The sequence below is a fragment of the Alexandromys fortis genome, unplaced genomic scaffold, assembly GCF_014885135.2.
Source record: "Alexandromys fortis isolate MF-2015 unplaced genomic scaffold, M_Fortis_MF-2015_v1.1 scaffold_188, whole genome shotgun sequence".
Classification (NCBI taxonomy): domain Eukaryota; kingdom Metazoa; phylum Chordata; class Mammalia; order Rodentia; family Cricetidae; genus Alexandromys; species Alexandromys fortis.
This window is the reverse complement of record NW_026068159.1, coordinates 2905708-2920533: the sequence shown is the minus strand read 5'-3', so window position 1 is coordinate 2920533 and position 14826 is coordinate 2905708. Positions and strand designations below refer to the sequence as shown.

The following is a 14826-nucleotide window of genomic DNA, read 5'->3' as shown; positions in this document are numbered from 1 at the left end:
CTTGTGTATACATGTCTGTGAGAAGGTTAGGTACAATATCATATTAACAGCAATGGCTGATAACAAATAAAACAATTATAACTCTGTGCTGTGATAAGAGCCATGTGACTGTGGTCACACTGCTGAAAGTCAAGACAAATGTCTCTATTTAAAGACTGCAGTTGACTACTGGCACACGATTCCTAGGGTTTTTATTAAGTATTATTAGTTACATATGTGTGCCTCTTAAATTTTAAATATTATTTCCTGGATTCCTGTCTATTGTTCATTAACTTATTCATTTAACAACTGTGCACAGAGCACATACCATGTGCCAGAACATTCTGTTCTGTATTGTATAAAGATTGCATTTTTTTTTGTTTTGTTTTTCAAGGCAGGATTTCTCTGTATAGCTTTGGTGCCTGTCATGGAATTAGCTCTTGTAGACCAGGCTGGCCTTCAACTCACAGAGATTTGCTTGCTTCTGCCTCCTGAGTGCTGGGATTAAAGGCCTGTGCTACCACCACCCTCTTCAATTACAGATTTCTTAAGGAACTTGCGGGTGCTTTAATGTCTTGGAGCTTAAGTTAGTCATAAGCAGAAATATATTTCACAAGGCTGTAGAGAAACTATATAGGAACACTGCTTGGGGGTACTTATAATTACTCAAAAACCTTTAGTATTTATAAATCCTCCATCTTGGTGCAATTCTTTTATAATGCCTATATTTTCCATCTGTGTTTGGGTTATGGTGGACAGGTCCAAATGTACCCTTTTATGGCCAAATGTTTGTATAAACAATACATGATTGAACATTTAAAATACATTTTGTAAAATTTTAATAAATTGCATGGAAAATGAATGTACATTTTAAAATTTAAGACTATATTTATTTTTGGAGGAGTATAGATAGACTTGAAATATCTTTAAAGAGACCAATATTTTTCAATTATATAGTAAGCTATTTTCTTTGTTTGTTTACTAAAACAGAATTTCACTCTGTAGTTTGGCTAAGTAGCTGAGATTAACAACCTTGTATCACAACAGTTCCCTCCCTTTAGCCTCCTAAGTGGTGGAATTATGACATAAGTCACCAAACCTGCCTTCTGTTGTCCAGCACAGACATTAATTTCATGCCAGTGAACACTGAGGCAGAGCACTTGCTTAGCATGTGCAAAACATAGGCTTAAATCCCCAGCACTGAGAAAAAGAAGTCAAGTCTTTAGAGACTGGGAGTGTATTTCAGTGGTAGGGTACTTAGTATGCATAGCTTTAACCCTGGCATCGAAAAAAATGGTTAAAATGATAAAGTTTATGTGCTAGTATTTGATTTATAGCTTTAGGCCTAGCACTCAGGAGATAGAAACAGGAGGGTTCCCATATTTTTTAGGCCAGTTTCATCTACATGGTAAGTTCTAGGATAGCCCAGGGCTATATAGTGATATACTATTGCTATAAAGAAGAAGAGGTAGAGGTAATAAGCACCCTGAGATTAATTCAGTGCCCTGTTATTACACGGTCTTTTTCCTTTCCCTCTATAAAATTGAAAGATTTAGTTAAATATGAAAAAGTCTTTACTATACTATGTCATTTTGATTAAATGGTCTAGCTTGCTCTCTTTGTAACACTTGTTTACAAATTTGGTTTCTATTTACTTTTCTATGTATGTAACCACTACTGTATGATAAGTTCAATTTCCCTCAGGGTATACAGCATGCTTGTTATCTCCACTACTGTATATATGCTTGGTATAAACTATTCAGTAATATTTATAGTATGAACAAATAAATATCTAACAGAAATGTATACTATATATACATACATATTTATGTCATATGGAAACTACCAACTATATAATAACATACATCTGAACTCAATGTTTAGAATATGCTTTCACATTGCTAATAGAAACACTATTAGAAATTTATAAGGTCTAAGAGTCCTAATTTTACATAGTCATTATATTTGTGAACTTATTCATAGGTGTTCTAGTTAAAAAGACACAGCACTGTTTTAGAGATTGATGACTATCCTGGAGGGACATTTATTATCCTAAGAAGGACAGGATTTGGAAACCAGGTCCCTAATTTTTTACACAAGGAATCTGAGGCCAAGTGATAAAATAACTTGCCAACAGGTCATATAAAATAGTTGAACAGCAACCAGGAATGTTGAAACACTGCTTTAACCCCGAGCACTCAGGAGGCAGAGGCAGGCAGATTTCTGGGAGGGTTAGGCCATCCAGATCTATCTACACAGTATGTTCAAGGCCAGCCAGGCTAACTAGTGAGCCCCTGTCTCAAAAAAATGTTGAAAAACTAGATATTTCTAATTAAGTTTAATATGAAATAGGGAGAATATCTTCATATATATTTAATAATTGAAATGTAAGGGTGTTTGAGTTGAAGAAAATCTAGACCAAAGAACTAGAAATGATACTTCCAATAAATAAGAACAATAGGCATTGATCCACTGTCCTAGTTTGCTTTCTGTTGCTGTGATTTAATACTGACAAAAAGCAACTTGGCAGTGCAAAGTCTTATTTGGTTTATAAGTTCAGCCTATCATCCAGAGAGGTTGAGACAGAAACTGAAACAAAGTGTCCCCTTGAAGAATACTGCTTTACTGGCTTATTTCCCCTGGCTACTTAGTTTGCTTTCTTACACCATCTAGAACCACCAGACCAGGCAAGGCACTGCGCACAGTGAGCTGGACTCTCCAATATGACAGCAATTATTAATCAAGAAAATATTTCATAGATTTGCCTCCAGGCCAACCTCATGGAGACAGTTCTTTAATGGGGGTTCCTTCTTCCAAAGTGACTTTAGTTGGCATCAGATTGAGAAAACAAGAGCAGTCCTACCTCTATACAGAAAAATTTTTGGGGGAATAGCAGATAATAACTAAATGAATAAATGGATATATAAATAAAAGATCCCACATTCTTCCAAAAAACTGGAGTGGAGCAAGTTATTAGATGTCATTGAAGTGTTCATGGAAAGACTGTTTGGAAACTTAAGGTTTCTTCAAGGTACTTAAGGTGAACACAGTGGACTAGATAAGGGTTATCTTCTTCAATTGACCTATTCTCATGCTAATGCTCACCAGAGGGCCCTCATTTATTTGCTATCTGGGTATTTCTTCACTCAGTCAATAGTGACCACCACAAGTTGCTGGAGCAAAATGACATTAAATGGGTTGTAAAGAGGCTAAAAATATTTCTCATAGTTTTGAGGACAAAATAAAGTTCCTAGCTGATGTGGGAGTGTCATATATCAATCTGTTGATTTCATTGGTTAAGTTATAATAAACCAGCTGCTTGGCCTCATGGCTTGGAACATAGATGGGAGGAGTAAACAGAATAGAATTCTGGGTGGAAGAGGAAGTGAGGTCAGACTCTGCTCTGCTCCTGGAGAGACCCGACAGCTCTGCTGGAGCAGAGACGCCATGCTCAGCTCTCCCAGGCAGATGCACGCAATGAAGCAACTCCAATCCCTGATGGATGTAGGCTAGAATCTTCCCGGTAAGCGCACCTTGGGGTGCTTACACACATCATTAGAAATGGGTTAGTCCAGGTGCGAGAATCAGCCTGTAAGGGCTAGAGTTCATGGGCCAAGCAGTTCTTTAAATGAATACAGTTTGTGTGTTGTTATTTCGGGCATGAGCTAGCCAAGCGGCCGGGGTGTTGGGGACGCAGCCCCGCCGCTCATATTTCAACACCTAGCAATTTAATGTCATGCTAGGACCCCTTCTATACAACTATCTTTTTATGGTGGAAGGGAAGCCATTCTTTTGTTTTCCTTTTAAAAAGCAGCAAATCTATTCTTGAGAGATTAATACTGTCTGTTATCTTAGAGGTTAGAACTTAATCATACTAATTGGGTTAGAGAAAATTAATATTCAGATTGTAGCACCTTCTAAGATAACCGCATTCTTCTATGAGTCTATAAAATATAATAAAATCTTTCGCATTGTATTTATATTTTGAATTGTTTCCCATTGTCTTTTAGAATGTGTACAGTGAAGTCAGTCTCCTTATGTAGCCCAGGCTGGTTGGGAATTCATCTTACATACATTCTTCCACTCCAGGTTTTGCTGTTTAGTTTTAAGTAGTTTTAAGCATTAAAAAGAAAGAAAGAAAGAAAGAAAGAAAGAAAGAAAGAAAGAAAGAAAGAAAGAAAGAAAGAGAGAGAGAAAGAGAGAGAAAGAAAGAAAGAAAGAAAGAAGAAAGGAAAGAAATATTTCAACCTTAGAATACAATAAAAAACCTCAAATCTTTACCAATTTTCATACCACATATTTTACCTTTGTCTTTGTACATGACAGACTCATCACTACCAAGAAGGGTATAAAAGAAGATGAGGATAAGTAGAAGTTAGTTTCTGTTTTACTTTCCTTCTCTTTCTCCTTCCTTCAGGTTTTAGGGTTTAAATAAGACAAACATCCTGAAGAGTGGCGCCCTCCTTTTCCCTATGTCATCATCTTTGGCTAGGATTATTGTGGCAGAAAAGGGTCTGCATCACATTTTCATTAGCAGCACTATTCTCAGGTAGGAAATAGTGAATGAGCATGACAATTCGAAAGAGCTTTGGTGAGAGGGCCAGTTCATAATAGTTTCTGAAGTCTAGTAATTCATTTCCAATGAGGCAACATAAAGGAAAATGAAACTACTCTTTTAACTAGCATTTAACGTATTTCTTCTTTGTGGGAAAGTTAGTTAATCTAGGAAAAATTGTTATAACATATATAGGTATTTCTCTATTTGATTACTTTTTCTCTAAGAAAATCTGTTTTGAATTTCATAGTTAGTATATACTGCTAAATACATCTAAAGTTCTATATTTCCTGAATTTGCTTCCCTACCCCCTACTAGCAAATAAAACAACAGCCTTCTTGAGCTAACTGAATAGTTCTTCTGTTTTGCCAGATGTATTTTTTTCTGAAAAATTTTACCAAGTATAAAACTAACCTTAATCATATTTTTAGTTATATTGGAAAGTGTCTATGATGGCTTTGTATTTATGTAGGCCTTATTGTAAGTTCCGTCAATATATAAAGGGGCTGATTAGATAGCTCTGTCAATGTAAAAATGCTTAGTATATAAACATGAGTATTGGAGTTCTATCCCCCTAGATAATTCCAAGACAGACAAACAAACAAACACACAGTTAAGTGGGTGTATGGCCAAGAATGGTACTGTTGACCAGCCTACATTCAAGCATGAATGGGGAAGGTAACTTCCAGGCCCCACCATTACTGAGATGGTATAGGCAGTTGTGATAGCTACTGGAAAAATGAGAACTATTACTTGAGGGTGTAGCCAATAGTAGGTTCCATATATTCCAGTGAATGGACCCACATCCATGTGCACATGAACAGGACAATTTAGATTTAGTGCATTAACGACAATAACGAAAAATACATGAAACTGGTAAGATATATGTGTTGGGAGGGTTACAGAGAATTTAAAGGTGGAAATGAGAGGTGGGTATGGTCGTATTTCATTTATAATGGTATAAAATGCTGAATAAAAATATAATAAACTATAAAAATTAAAAAATCTGGGCATAGTGTCAACTCACACTTGTAATTCCAGAGCAGGGGAAATATATTCAGGCCAACTCCAAAGTGTTGCCAGAGTAGACTTGCCTAGCCATTAAACTCCAGACTAGTGAGTGACCCTGTCTAAAATGGCTGGGTGTGGTAACATAAATCTTTCATTGTAGAACATGGGAGTCAGAGGCACTTGTTTTTCTATGACTATAAAGCCAGCCTGCTCTACATAGTATGACTAAATAGTGAGATACTTTCCAGAGGATTCCTGAGTAACAGCACATGAAAGTGATATACTTATATACTTAAATAGGTATACATACATTAATGTATACATACAAAATTATAATATAGAAAAAATGGCTTGGGGGCATAGTTCAGTGATTAAACACTTGTCATGCAAATTTTAAGGACTTGAGTTCGAATCCCAAGAATCCATGAAAAGCCGGTATGTTAGTACAAGTCTTTAATCACACTGTTCCTAATGTGAAATGCGAGGCAGAAGCAGGAGAATCTTTGGAAGCTCAACAGGCAGGTAGACCTTGCCTTGAACATGGTAGAAGCCAGAGACTCACACCCAAAGTTCTTCTCTGACATCCACCAGCAAATAGGACATGTACTGAATTCAGATATGGAAGCACACCACACACACACACACACCACACACACACACCACACACACACACACACTATACATATATACATCACACACAAACTAAACTTTAGAATATATTCAGAGTATTGTCCAATTTGTGGTTGAACTTTAAATCTGTAATTTATTTTGAATTCATCTTGGTATAAGGTAAAAGATTTAGGTTGAAGTCCATTTTTATTTATTTTTTGATGGAGATACAACTGGTCCAACATTGCCTCTTAAAGACTCCCTGTAGCTTGATTGAATATGTTGTACACCTTTGTTGGAAGCCAAATAACCGATCATACTTACCCAATTTTTGAGTCTTCTATTCCATTCCCTTAATCTAATAAGTATTAAATATGGCTTCCTTCTACTTAATTTTAGCTAATTCATTTCCTTTTTAAATTATTGTAGCTTTTAGCATATGAGTCCTATATATACATATTGTATCAAGTTTTTGTGTAATTATTTTGTTTGGGGGGATTGAATAAAGTGGAGGACTGGGAGTATAGCTCAGGGGTAAAGAGTCTACCTACTGTCCCTGCTAGGTTTAATCCTTAGAACCATGAAAAAAAGGAAGAAAGTAATATCTTTTTTTTTTTTTTTTTTTTGCTTTTTTCAAGACAGGGTTTCTCTGTAGCTTTGGGGAATATTTTTAATTATAACTTCAGTCTGTTCACTTTTTCTTAAAGACAAGATTTCACTATTTAGCCCTGTGTGTCCTAGAATTCACTTTGTAGACCAGGCTGGCCTCAAGCTCACAGAGAGCTACCTGCCTCTGTCTCCAGAGTGTGTTAGGATTAAAGATGTGCGCTAACATATCCAGGTCAGGATGTTTACTTTTACTACATAGATCATAGAAAGCCAATTGGTTTCTTTGTGATGATTAGTATTCTCACTTGCTAATTTCACTCACTAGTTGTTGGAGTATTCCGTGGGATCATAAACTATATCCTCTACTCTGCAAATGGGGTGAGCTTTAGTTCTTCCTTTCTGGTCTGTGTATGCTCCTGTACTGTCCATAAACTGGTATGTGTGTTAAAATCACTTCTATGCTGAGTACAAGTAATCAGAATGGATATCTTGTTTACTCTCATTAGAATTTTTTTTAGATTCTTCTACTTTTTACCATCAAGCATGAAACTATCTGCAGGCTGTGGAGTTCTGGGGAGTTCTTTACAGGATAGTTTTTAATGCTGAACTAAGTTGTCTTAACAGTTAAATTACTAGTCAAGTAATTTGTTCATACTGTGGTAATGTGCACTTTTGAAAGAACTGCTCCATCTTATCCAAGTTATCCAATGTGTGTACAGAGTTGTTTATATAGTTCCTTTATTATTTATTTTGTATCTACAAAGACTATAGCAATATACACTGTCTCAAAAACCCAAAAGAAATTATTAATCATTTGAAAATTTCATATATATGATATATTTTGATCATATTAATCCCCAACAACCCTATAACTTCTCTCAGATCCACTTCCTCCCAATTTCATGTCTTTTCCCCTTTGATTAAATATAGATTACTTTCTATAAATGTAATCTAGCTAAACACAGTTTCCCCTACATCTACTCATCCCACTTCCTTCCCATCTCTTCTATCCTGATCTACTCCCTTTCTATCTCTCATGTCCTATTTTTTTTAAAAAAGTCCAGTTCATACTGGTCATATACTCATGGATATAAAGCCATCAACTGGAAGCTGCCAACCTGCCAGTGGCTTACACCTTAAAGAAAACTCACTTTCCTTGCCTCAGAAACTGCTAATACCTATTCAACTTAGGATAGAGGTTTATGAGTGAGCCACTTATCCTCCATGTTGAAATGTTGATTGGCTTGAAGTTGTGTAGCCAACCACATCTGCTGTGAATTCATGAGAACCACAGTTGAATGTCCTGACAACATTGCTTCATTCTGCTCCTTCCAAACCTCTAATTATTTTTTATTGATTTTTATTGAGCTCTACATTTTTCTCTGCTCCCCTCCCTGCCTCTCCCCTCCCCCTCAACCTTCTCTCAAGGTCCCCATGCTCCCAATTTACTCAGGAGATCTTGTCTTTTTCTACTTCCCTTGTAGATTAGATCTATGTATGTCTCTCTTCTTAAAATTGTTCAGTTTCTTCTTCTGAAATACTCACTGAGCCTTGGAGGGAAGAGTGGAATATAGATGTCTCATTTGTTGAATACACACCGTGCACGCTTATTCTCCATACTTTCATTAGTTGTGAGTTTCTACATTAACTGCCATGCACTGCACAAAGACATTTCTCTAATGAGATCTGGGAACTGTACCAATCTGTGGGTATAAAGACACAAATTGGATAGAACCAAACATGACTGGCAAAGAAAGAAAAAAGATTAATGAGATGATTCCTAAGGGTATTCAGCTATAATCATACATTGTTGCCTAGCCCAACTGTCATCAGAGAGGCTTCACCCAGCAATTGATGGGAGCCAAATATTAGACCAAGTTCAGGGAATTCTGTTGAAGAGAGAGGAAGGACTGTAGGAGCCAGAGGAGTCAAGAACATCACGAGAAAATCCACAGACTCAACTAGCCTGCATTTATCGGGGCTCACAGAGACTGAATTGACAACTAATGAGCTCATATGAGACCGACCTAGGCACTCTGTGTATATGTGACAGTTGTGTAACTTGGTCTTCTTGTGAGACTCCTAACAGTGAGATCAGGGGCTGTTGCTGACTCTGTTGCCTTTTGGGACCAGTTACTCCTACTGGGTTGCCTTAATAGGAAAGGAGGTGCTAGTCTCACTGCAACTTGTTATACCATGACTGACTGACTGAAATTCATTATCTGAAGAGAAGCAAAGAAGGAGGAGTGAGTGGGAAAGGAGAGGAGGAAGGAGGAGGAACTGGAAGGAAAGGAGTGAAACTTTGGTTGGGATGTAAAAATAAACAAATAAATGAATAAGAACAGCAAAAAGGATACAAATTTCAAGACAGTGTGATACTATGTCCCCTCTGGCGCCTGTGATCTCCCGACCCACGGGTTCTTCACCGGATTTACAGAACTAGGTAAGCGTTTTCTCTCATAGAGCAGGCCTTTAATCCAATCAGAAAATGGTTGATTATTCCCACAACATTTGTACCACTGTTTCACTGGCAACAGTGTCTTGCCACACTGATCAGCAGTGGACCTCATCGCATTCACAGCTCGCTAGGACTCTTGAGGACTTTTTGCTCTCAGCACCCAACATGACATCTCCTGGTACCATGACTGCTAGTCAGCCAGGAGGAAGCTTCCTACTTGGTACTAACTTAATTCCTCCATGTTCTGTGACTATAGTGTGGAGTGTCTTCAGCAATAAGGTCTTACCATCACGTTCTGGTAGGCAACCAAGAGCAATGGCAGCAGCCTGCATTATTTTGAGGGTATCTGGCACACCTCTGACCAACAACTTCAGGGGAGGTGGATTTTAAAGATGTTTTATATTTATGCTGCAGAAATGGAATAGAAATTCGGGCTATACACTGGGATAAAATATTTGTCAACCACATATCTAACAAAGAATTAATACAGAGTATTTAAAAATGCAAAACACTCCCTTAAATACTTCAGTTAGAAGACACATTTTACTGAAGAGGCTATAGGAATAGCAAACAAACATGTGGAATGATTTTTAACATTACTAGTCATTAGTAAAACCAAAATGAATTCCATGAATTTTAGTGATTGAGCCTTGCTTAGCATAAGTATAACCCTGGGTTCAATACTCAGCATAACAATATAATTAAACCCTGGAATAATAGAATAATATATATACATATATCTTGATATGATTAAACATTGGAAATATCTTTCATACATTGTTAAAAAAAAGAATATAAAATGAAAATTTATATCCATACAAAAAGTTATATATGACTTTTTATAGGAATATTATATGTTATAGCCAAAATCTGGGCACAAAATATGTCCAGTTCTCTCTCTCTCTCTCTCTCTCTCTCTCTCTCTCTCTCTCTCTGTGTGTGTGTGTGTGTGTGTGTGTTTTGCTAAGTAGCCCTGACTGGCCTGGTACTATTTGTGTATCCCAAGTTAACATTAAACTCACAGCAATCTTAATGCCTCAACCTCCCGAGTGCTAGAATTGCAGGCATGTTTCACCACACTTGGCCTACTGTTTTTGATATTGTTCTATAATACTTTAAGTCATAATTCACAAGAAGCAAAGTGAAGAATAAACAAAATATGTCTCTGAAATTTGAAAAATTTGTGACTCATCATTTATTTTTTTATCTTGATAAAATGTATTTGAGCTAGCCATGGTTTCTTGCACCTGTAATCTTAGCACTGAGAGGACGAAGGCAAAAGGATTGCTTTTAGTTTAAGGTAGTACAGGCTGTGTTGTGAGCTCCTGGCCAGCCTGGATTACAGGGTGGGAGTCTTTCTTTAAGACTGCACAAAAGCAACAAAAATTAAGACTAGTGATATAGTTCAGTAATAGTTTATTTGTCTCTCTGAGTTTGGTTCCAAATATTGATTAAAAAATAACCATCTTTAATTGGTTCTAAGTCTAATAAAAACAAAAATTTAGACTACTAGAAGCAGGTATTTTGAAGCCAAAGATATACAGAGAGGGAACATGAGCGACAGTTGTAGCTGTAAGCCTAAATTCATTTATCCATTTTAAGAATTTGGTAAATTATTTTCCTTAGAAATAAAAATAAAAAACAGGAACAAAAGCAATGTTTAATAGCCTGCATGCCATTTGAAAGTCTAAATATTTAAATAGATACTCTCTTTTGCTAAAAACAATTTTTTAGTTTTGCTTAGTGCCATAAAGTTTTAGTGCTTCATGTGTTTATGTGTCCTTTCTAATCATATTTTACGCTTCATTTGTTTGTTATTCTAATGCCTGGGTTGTCTAAAATTGCTTATATTTCTCTTACAAAGACTTGGATTGGGAATCGAAGAAGAAAATATCGTTTAATGGGAATTGAAGTTCCACCTCCAAGAGGAGGCCCTGCTGATTTCTCTGAGCAGCCTGAGTCTGGTTCTTTGTCTGCACTCACACCAGGAGAGGAAGCTGGGCCTGAAGTAGGAGAGGATAATGACAGAAATGATGAAGTGTCCATCTGTTTGTCCGAAGCAAGCTCTCAAGGTACTTTACTGCATCTCCTAATAACAGCCTTTGGAAAATTCTTATATTTTTACTTGCTTTTCAGTGTACTGCACTCTAAGTAAAGCGTGTTCTCTTTACTTATGACCAAGTGTTTGAAAGAAACAGATTTGTTTTTAATGTTTCTATGTAAAAAGTCTTCCATATCAAGTCATCACAAAGAATATTCATCTATCACAGTAGTGATACCCTACTTTTAAAAAATGTTAGCTATTACAACAGTCCTTATACTAGAATCAGGTAAATGATTACATTTGGAATTCTAATCAGCTAGGCGAGAGCTTCCAAATATTTCAACAAGTATGGTATATTAAGATGAATAATAGGCTTGTGAGCTGAGATACTAGTTGCTATTCAGTGCTTTTCCCCTAGCAAACTGTACAGTGTCAGGCAAAGTATTTAACTCTGCTCATTAGACTTCCCTTCTTTGCCTATTAAAGGAAGTTAAACAGGCTCATCTTTGTATTACCTCTCAATGATTCCCTGAATAAGTCTGCGTGCTAGAGCCAAGATTAATACCATGTACCCAAGAAGAATATTCGATTTAATTTTGAGCACAGAAATAAATAGTACTGGTATCATATTTATATTATATATCATGAAAATATTCCTCATAAATATAAAATTCAGTCATTTTTAGTAAAGTTTTTAGATCTATACCATTAAAATTTTATTTTAGATCTTTTTGTAATCAACCAAGGAAACTCCCCATGTTGACTCACTGCCTTTTCTGTCCTCAGCATCAAGCATACTAACCTGCTTTCTGTCTATGTAAGTGTGTCTTTCTTATGCACTTTCTCAGAATCTGATAATAAAAACTATAGTCCTTTTGTATCTGTGCTTCAGAAATTAAGAACCTCTCATTTGCTTGTTTTTTTTTTCATTGATATCAGTTAAGTATATTGACAAATTATTTTCTGGTTTATTTATCTGTTTTGTGTGTATACATGTGTTTGATGTGTGTAGGGACACACAAACCCAGAGATCTCTTTTATGGTTCTAGCTTGCTTGTTCTGGGAATTCCCTGTCTCCCTCTGATCCACTGGACTAGAATTACTGGTGGGCAACCATCCCCACTCCACTCCATATGGTTATATGGTAACTGTCCCCACTTACGGTTATGTGGCAAGTGCTTTGCCCATGGAGCCATCTCACCAACCCCTTGTTTATTTCCTTGACTTTTAACTTTTTATGATTCATCTACACATATATATTCATATCCATATGCATGAAGAGAGAGCTAGAGAGAGAAAAACTGGCTTGCACTCACTGTGCTGAAAAAGACTAGTCTTGGACTTCCCAACCCTTACCTCCCAGGAGCTTGGATGAGTAGCGTGTGCTTTTTTGCCTATCAATACTAGTCATCTTCAAGAGTGGCATTATTTGTGTGATATAAAATTATATGTTAGGGTAATAACTGATTATACAAAATCATTTTTAGCAATTAGATCAAGAATAAATTTGGCAGCAGCCATAACTTTTGTGTTCTTACTGAGTCTTTCTGTGAGCTCTGGAATGTCAGTTAACCAGTTACCTCAGATACCTCAGAAGCTCCAATGTAGAGAGGAGGGTGACTACAAAACATTATCACCCCAGGTTGAAGAGCAAGGTGAACAACTCCTCTTTTGGGGAATAAGGAGAATAATCAAAGTATTATTAATGGTATAGCTTTATCAACATGACATTATGTAGGATAACAAGATGCATTATTGAAGTGATGAAGTTTAGATTTGATTATTTTGAATTAGAATTTGTCATTTTTCCTGATCCTCCTATCACTACCTCCTGGTACTGATTTTTCATGGTAAAAATTTGGGGTATAATTTTTACATTGTCAGACATAGCAATATTTTCCCTTGTGGTTTCTTCCTTTGCATTCCTAATTAAAGTATCTTCTTGCATACAGTTGTGAAAATAAGCTCATATATTCGCTTCTGGCATCCTTATGGCTTTAGTTTAACAATTTTATATTAATTTCACTGAGAATTTACTTTGCCTTAAGATGTGTGAGGAAAATACCTAATTTTACTTTTCCAAATAGTTCAGCAGCGGTTGTACACTATTTGTTGCATAATTCATTCTTTGTCCAGTTAATTACAGTACAGCTTTCAAAAATTAATTATGTATTTATACATATGCATATTCAGGTACACATACATAAACACATGAGAAAATTCTGAACTTCCTATTATGTTACATTTATCTGTTTTTAACTGTGGCTTTATAAAATCTCTTACTATCTGGTAAAGTTTTTATTTTAGCTTTAGATGAGCTGTAAAATTCTTTACCTATATCTTCTCACAATTTCCTCCTCAAAATGTATGCAAAATTTTTACTCCTATCACATTAAATAGACAGGCTATCATTATAAAGATTAATTTGGTTTGCAGTTCTGAGGCTTAGAAAATAGCAGCAAATACACAGAGACCTGTTGGGTAATATGGGTCTGGAACTCAAAAGGGAGCTTTAAGTAGGGAGAAGAAACAGCAATTTGACAAACATAGGCTAATTAGTACCTCACCACAAAAGCAGAGTTTTGATTGAGAAAATTAAAATCCCCAAACAAAACAAGACAAGACAATGGAGAAAGACTGTATGTTGAGAAATATTTACATTTTGGGGGCCCAGGGGGAAAAATAGCTGCTGAAAGAACCTTCAGGAAGAACAGAGCTGGATAGTGTGCTATAAGTAAAACCAAGGAAAGAAAGAGATTTCAGAAATAAGAGGGGTCATTATCTCAATGATATCATAGAAATTGAGTAGAAAGGAGAGGCCATTGAATCAGTCTTTAAGAGGTTCTTTCCAAAAGCAATTAATTGCATGCCCAGGGGGCAGGCAGGCAAATTGTAATAAGTAGAATAATGATAGGGACAGAGAAAAATTGTCACTGTTGAGAGGACAGCGAATTTTAAGTCCAGGTGTTTGGAAGATTATCAAATGTGAATATTCTCTGACTCTACCTCTTTCTCTCTTTCTCTCCTCCCCTCTCCCTTCTCCCTCCTTCTTCCTCTCCTACCCTCCTCCATCTTTCTCACCTAAGGCTACAAATGATAGCAGAACTTAGAGGGGCAGGAACTGATGCAGGCTTAACAATCATTAAGAAAAAAAAATCTTGTATGATTTCTAAGGTCATTTGTCCTCATATGGTTGGTCTAGTAAATATGTGTTTGTCTTCTGTTAGTCTTTCCAAAATTCTATGTGCCTAGAGATTCTTGGATAGCAGTAATTACATGATGGGGTCTTTAAGAGCCCAATGCCCGACAGCTATTTGAAGTGAGTAAGGAAGAAGAGGTTTGTATGTTTCTCTGAAAAGGCAGGCTTGCTAAGAGGGCATACTCTGAGGAATCAAAAGGCATAGGCCCCTGAGTGCAGAGTTTCATTCCCAACTGCTACTTCCCCTCCTGAACCAGAATTTTAGAAAATCAGCACTTAATGCGAAAACAGTGCATGTTAATTTGAAGGTCTGTGTTAATGGTCTTCATTTAATAAACCACTGCTCCTCTACTGGCATCCTT

The 14826-nt window shown here is 36.4% G+C and overlaps 1 protein-coding gene across 1 annotated transcript in view; it reads left to right on the top strand.

Annotated features, from left to right (window-relative positions):
- Hdx (highly divergent homeobox) overlaps positions 1-14826 on the top strand; it is a 134808-nt gene that overhangs the window by 102771 nt on the left and 17211 nt on the right. The window contains exon 6 of the mRNA XM_050127563.1: positions 11086-11293. Within this exon, the coding sequence (XP_049983520.1) occupies positions 11086-11293 (208 nt within the window). The remainder of the gene's footprint in view (positions 1-11085; positions 11294-14826) is intronic.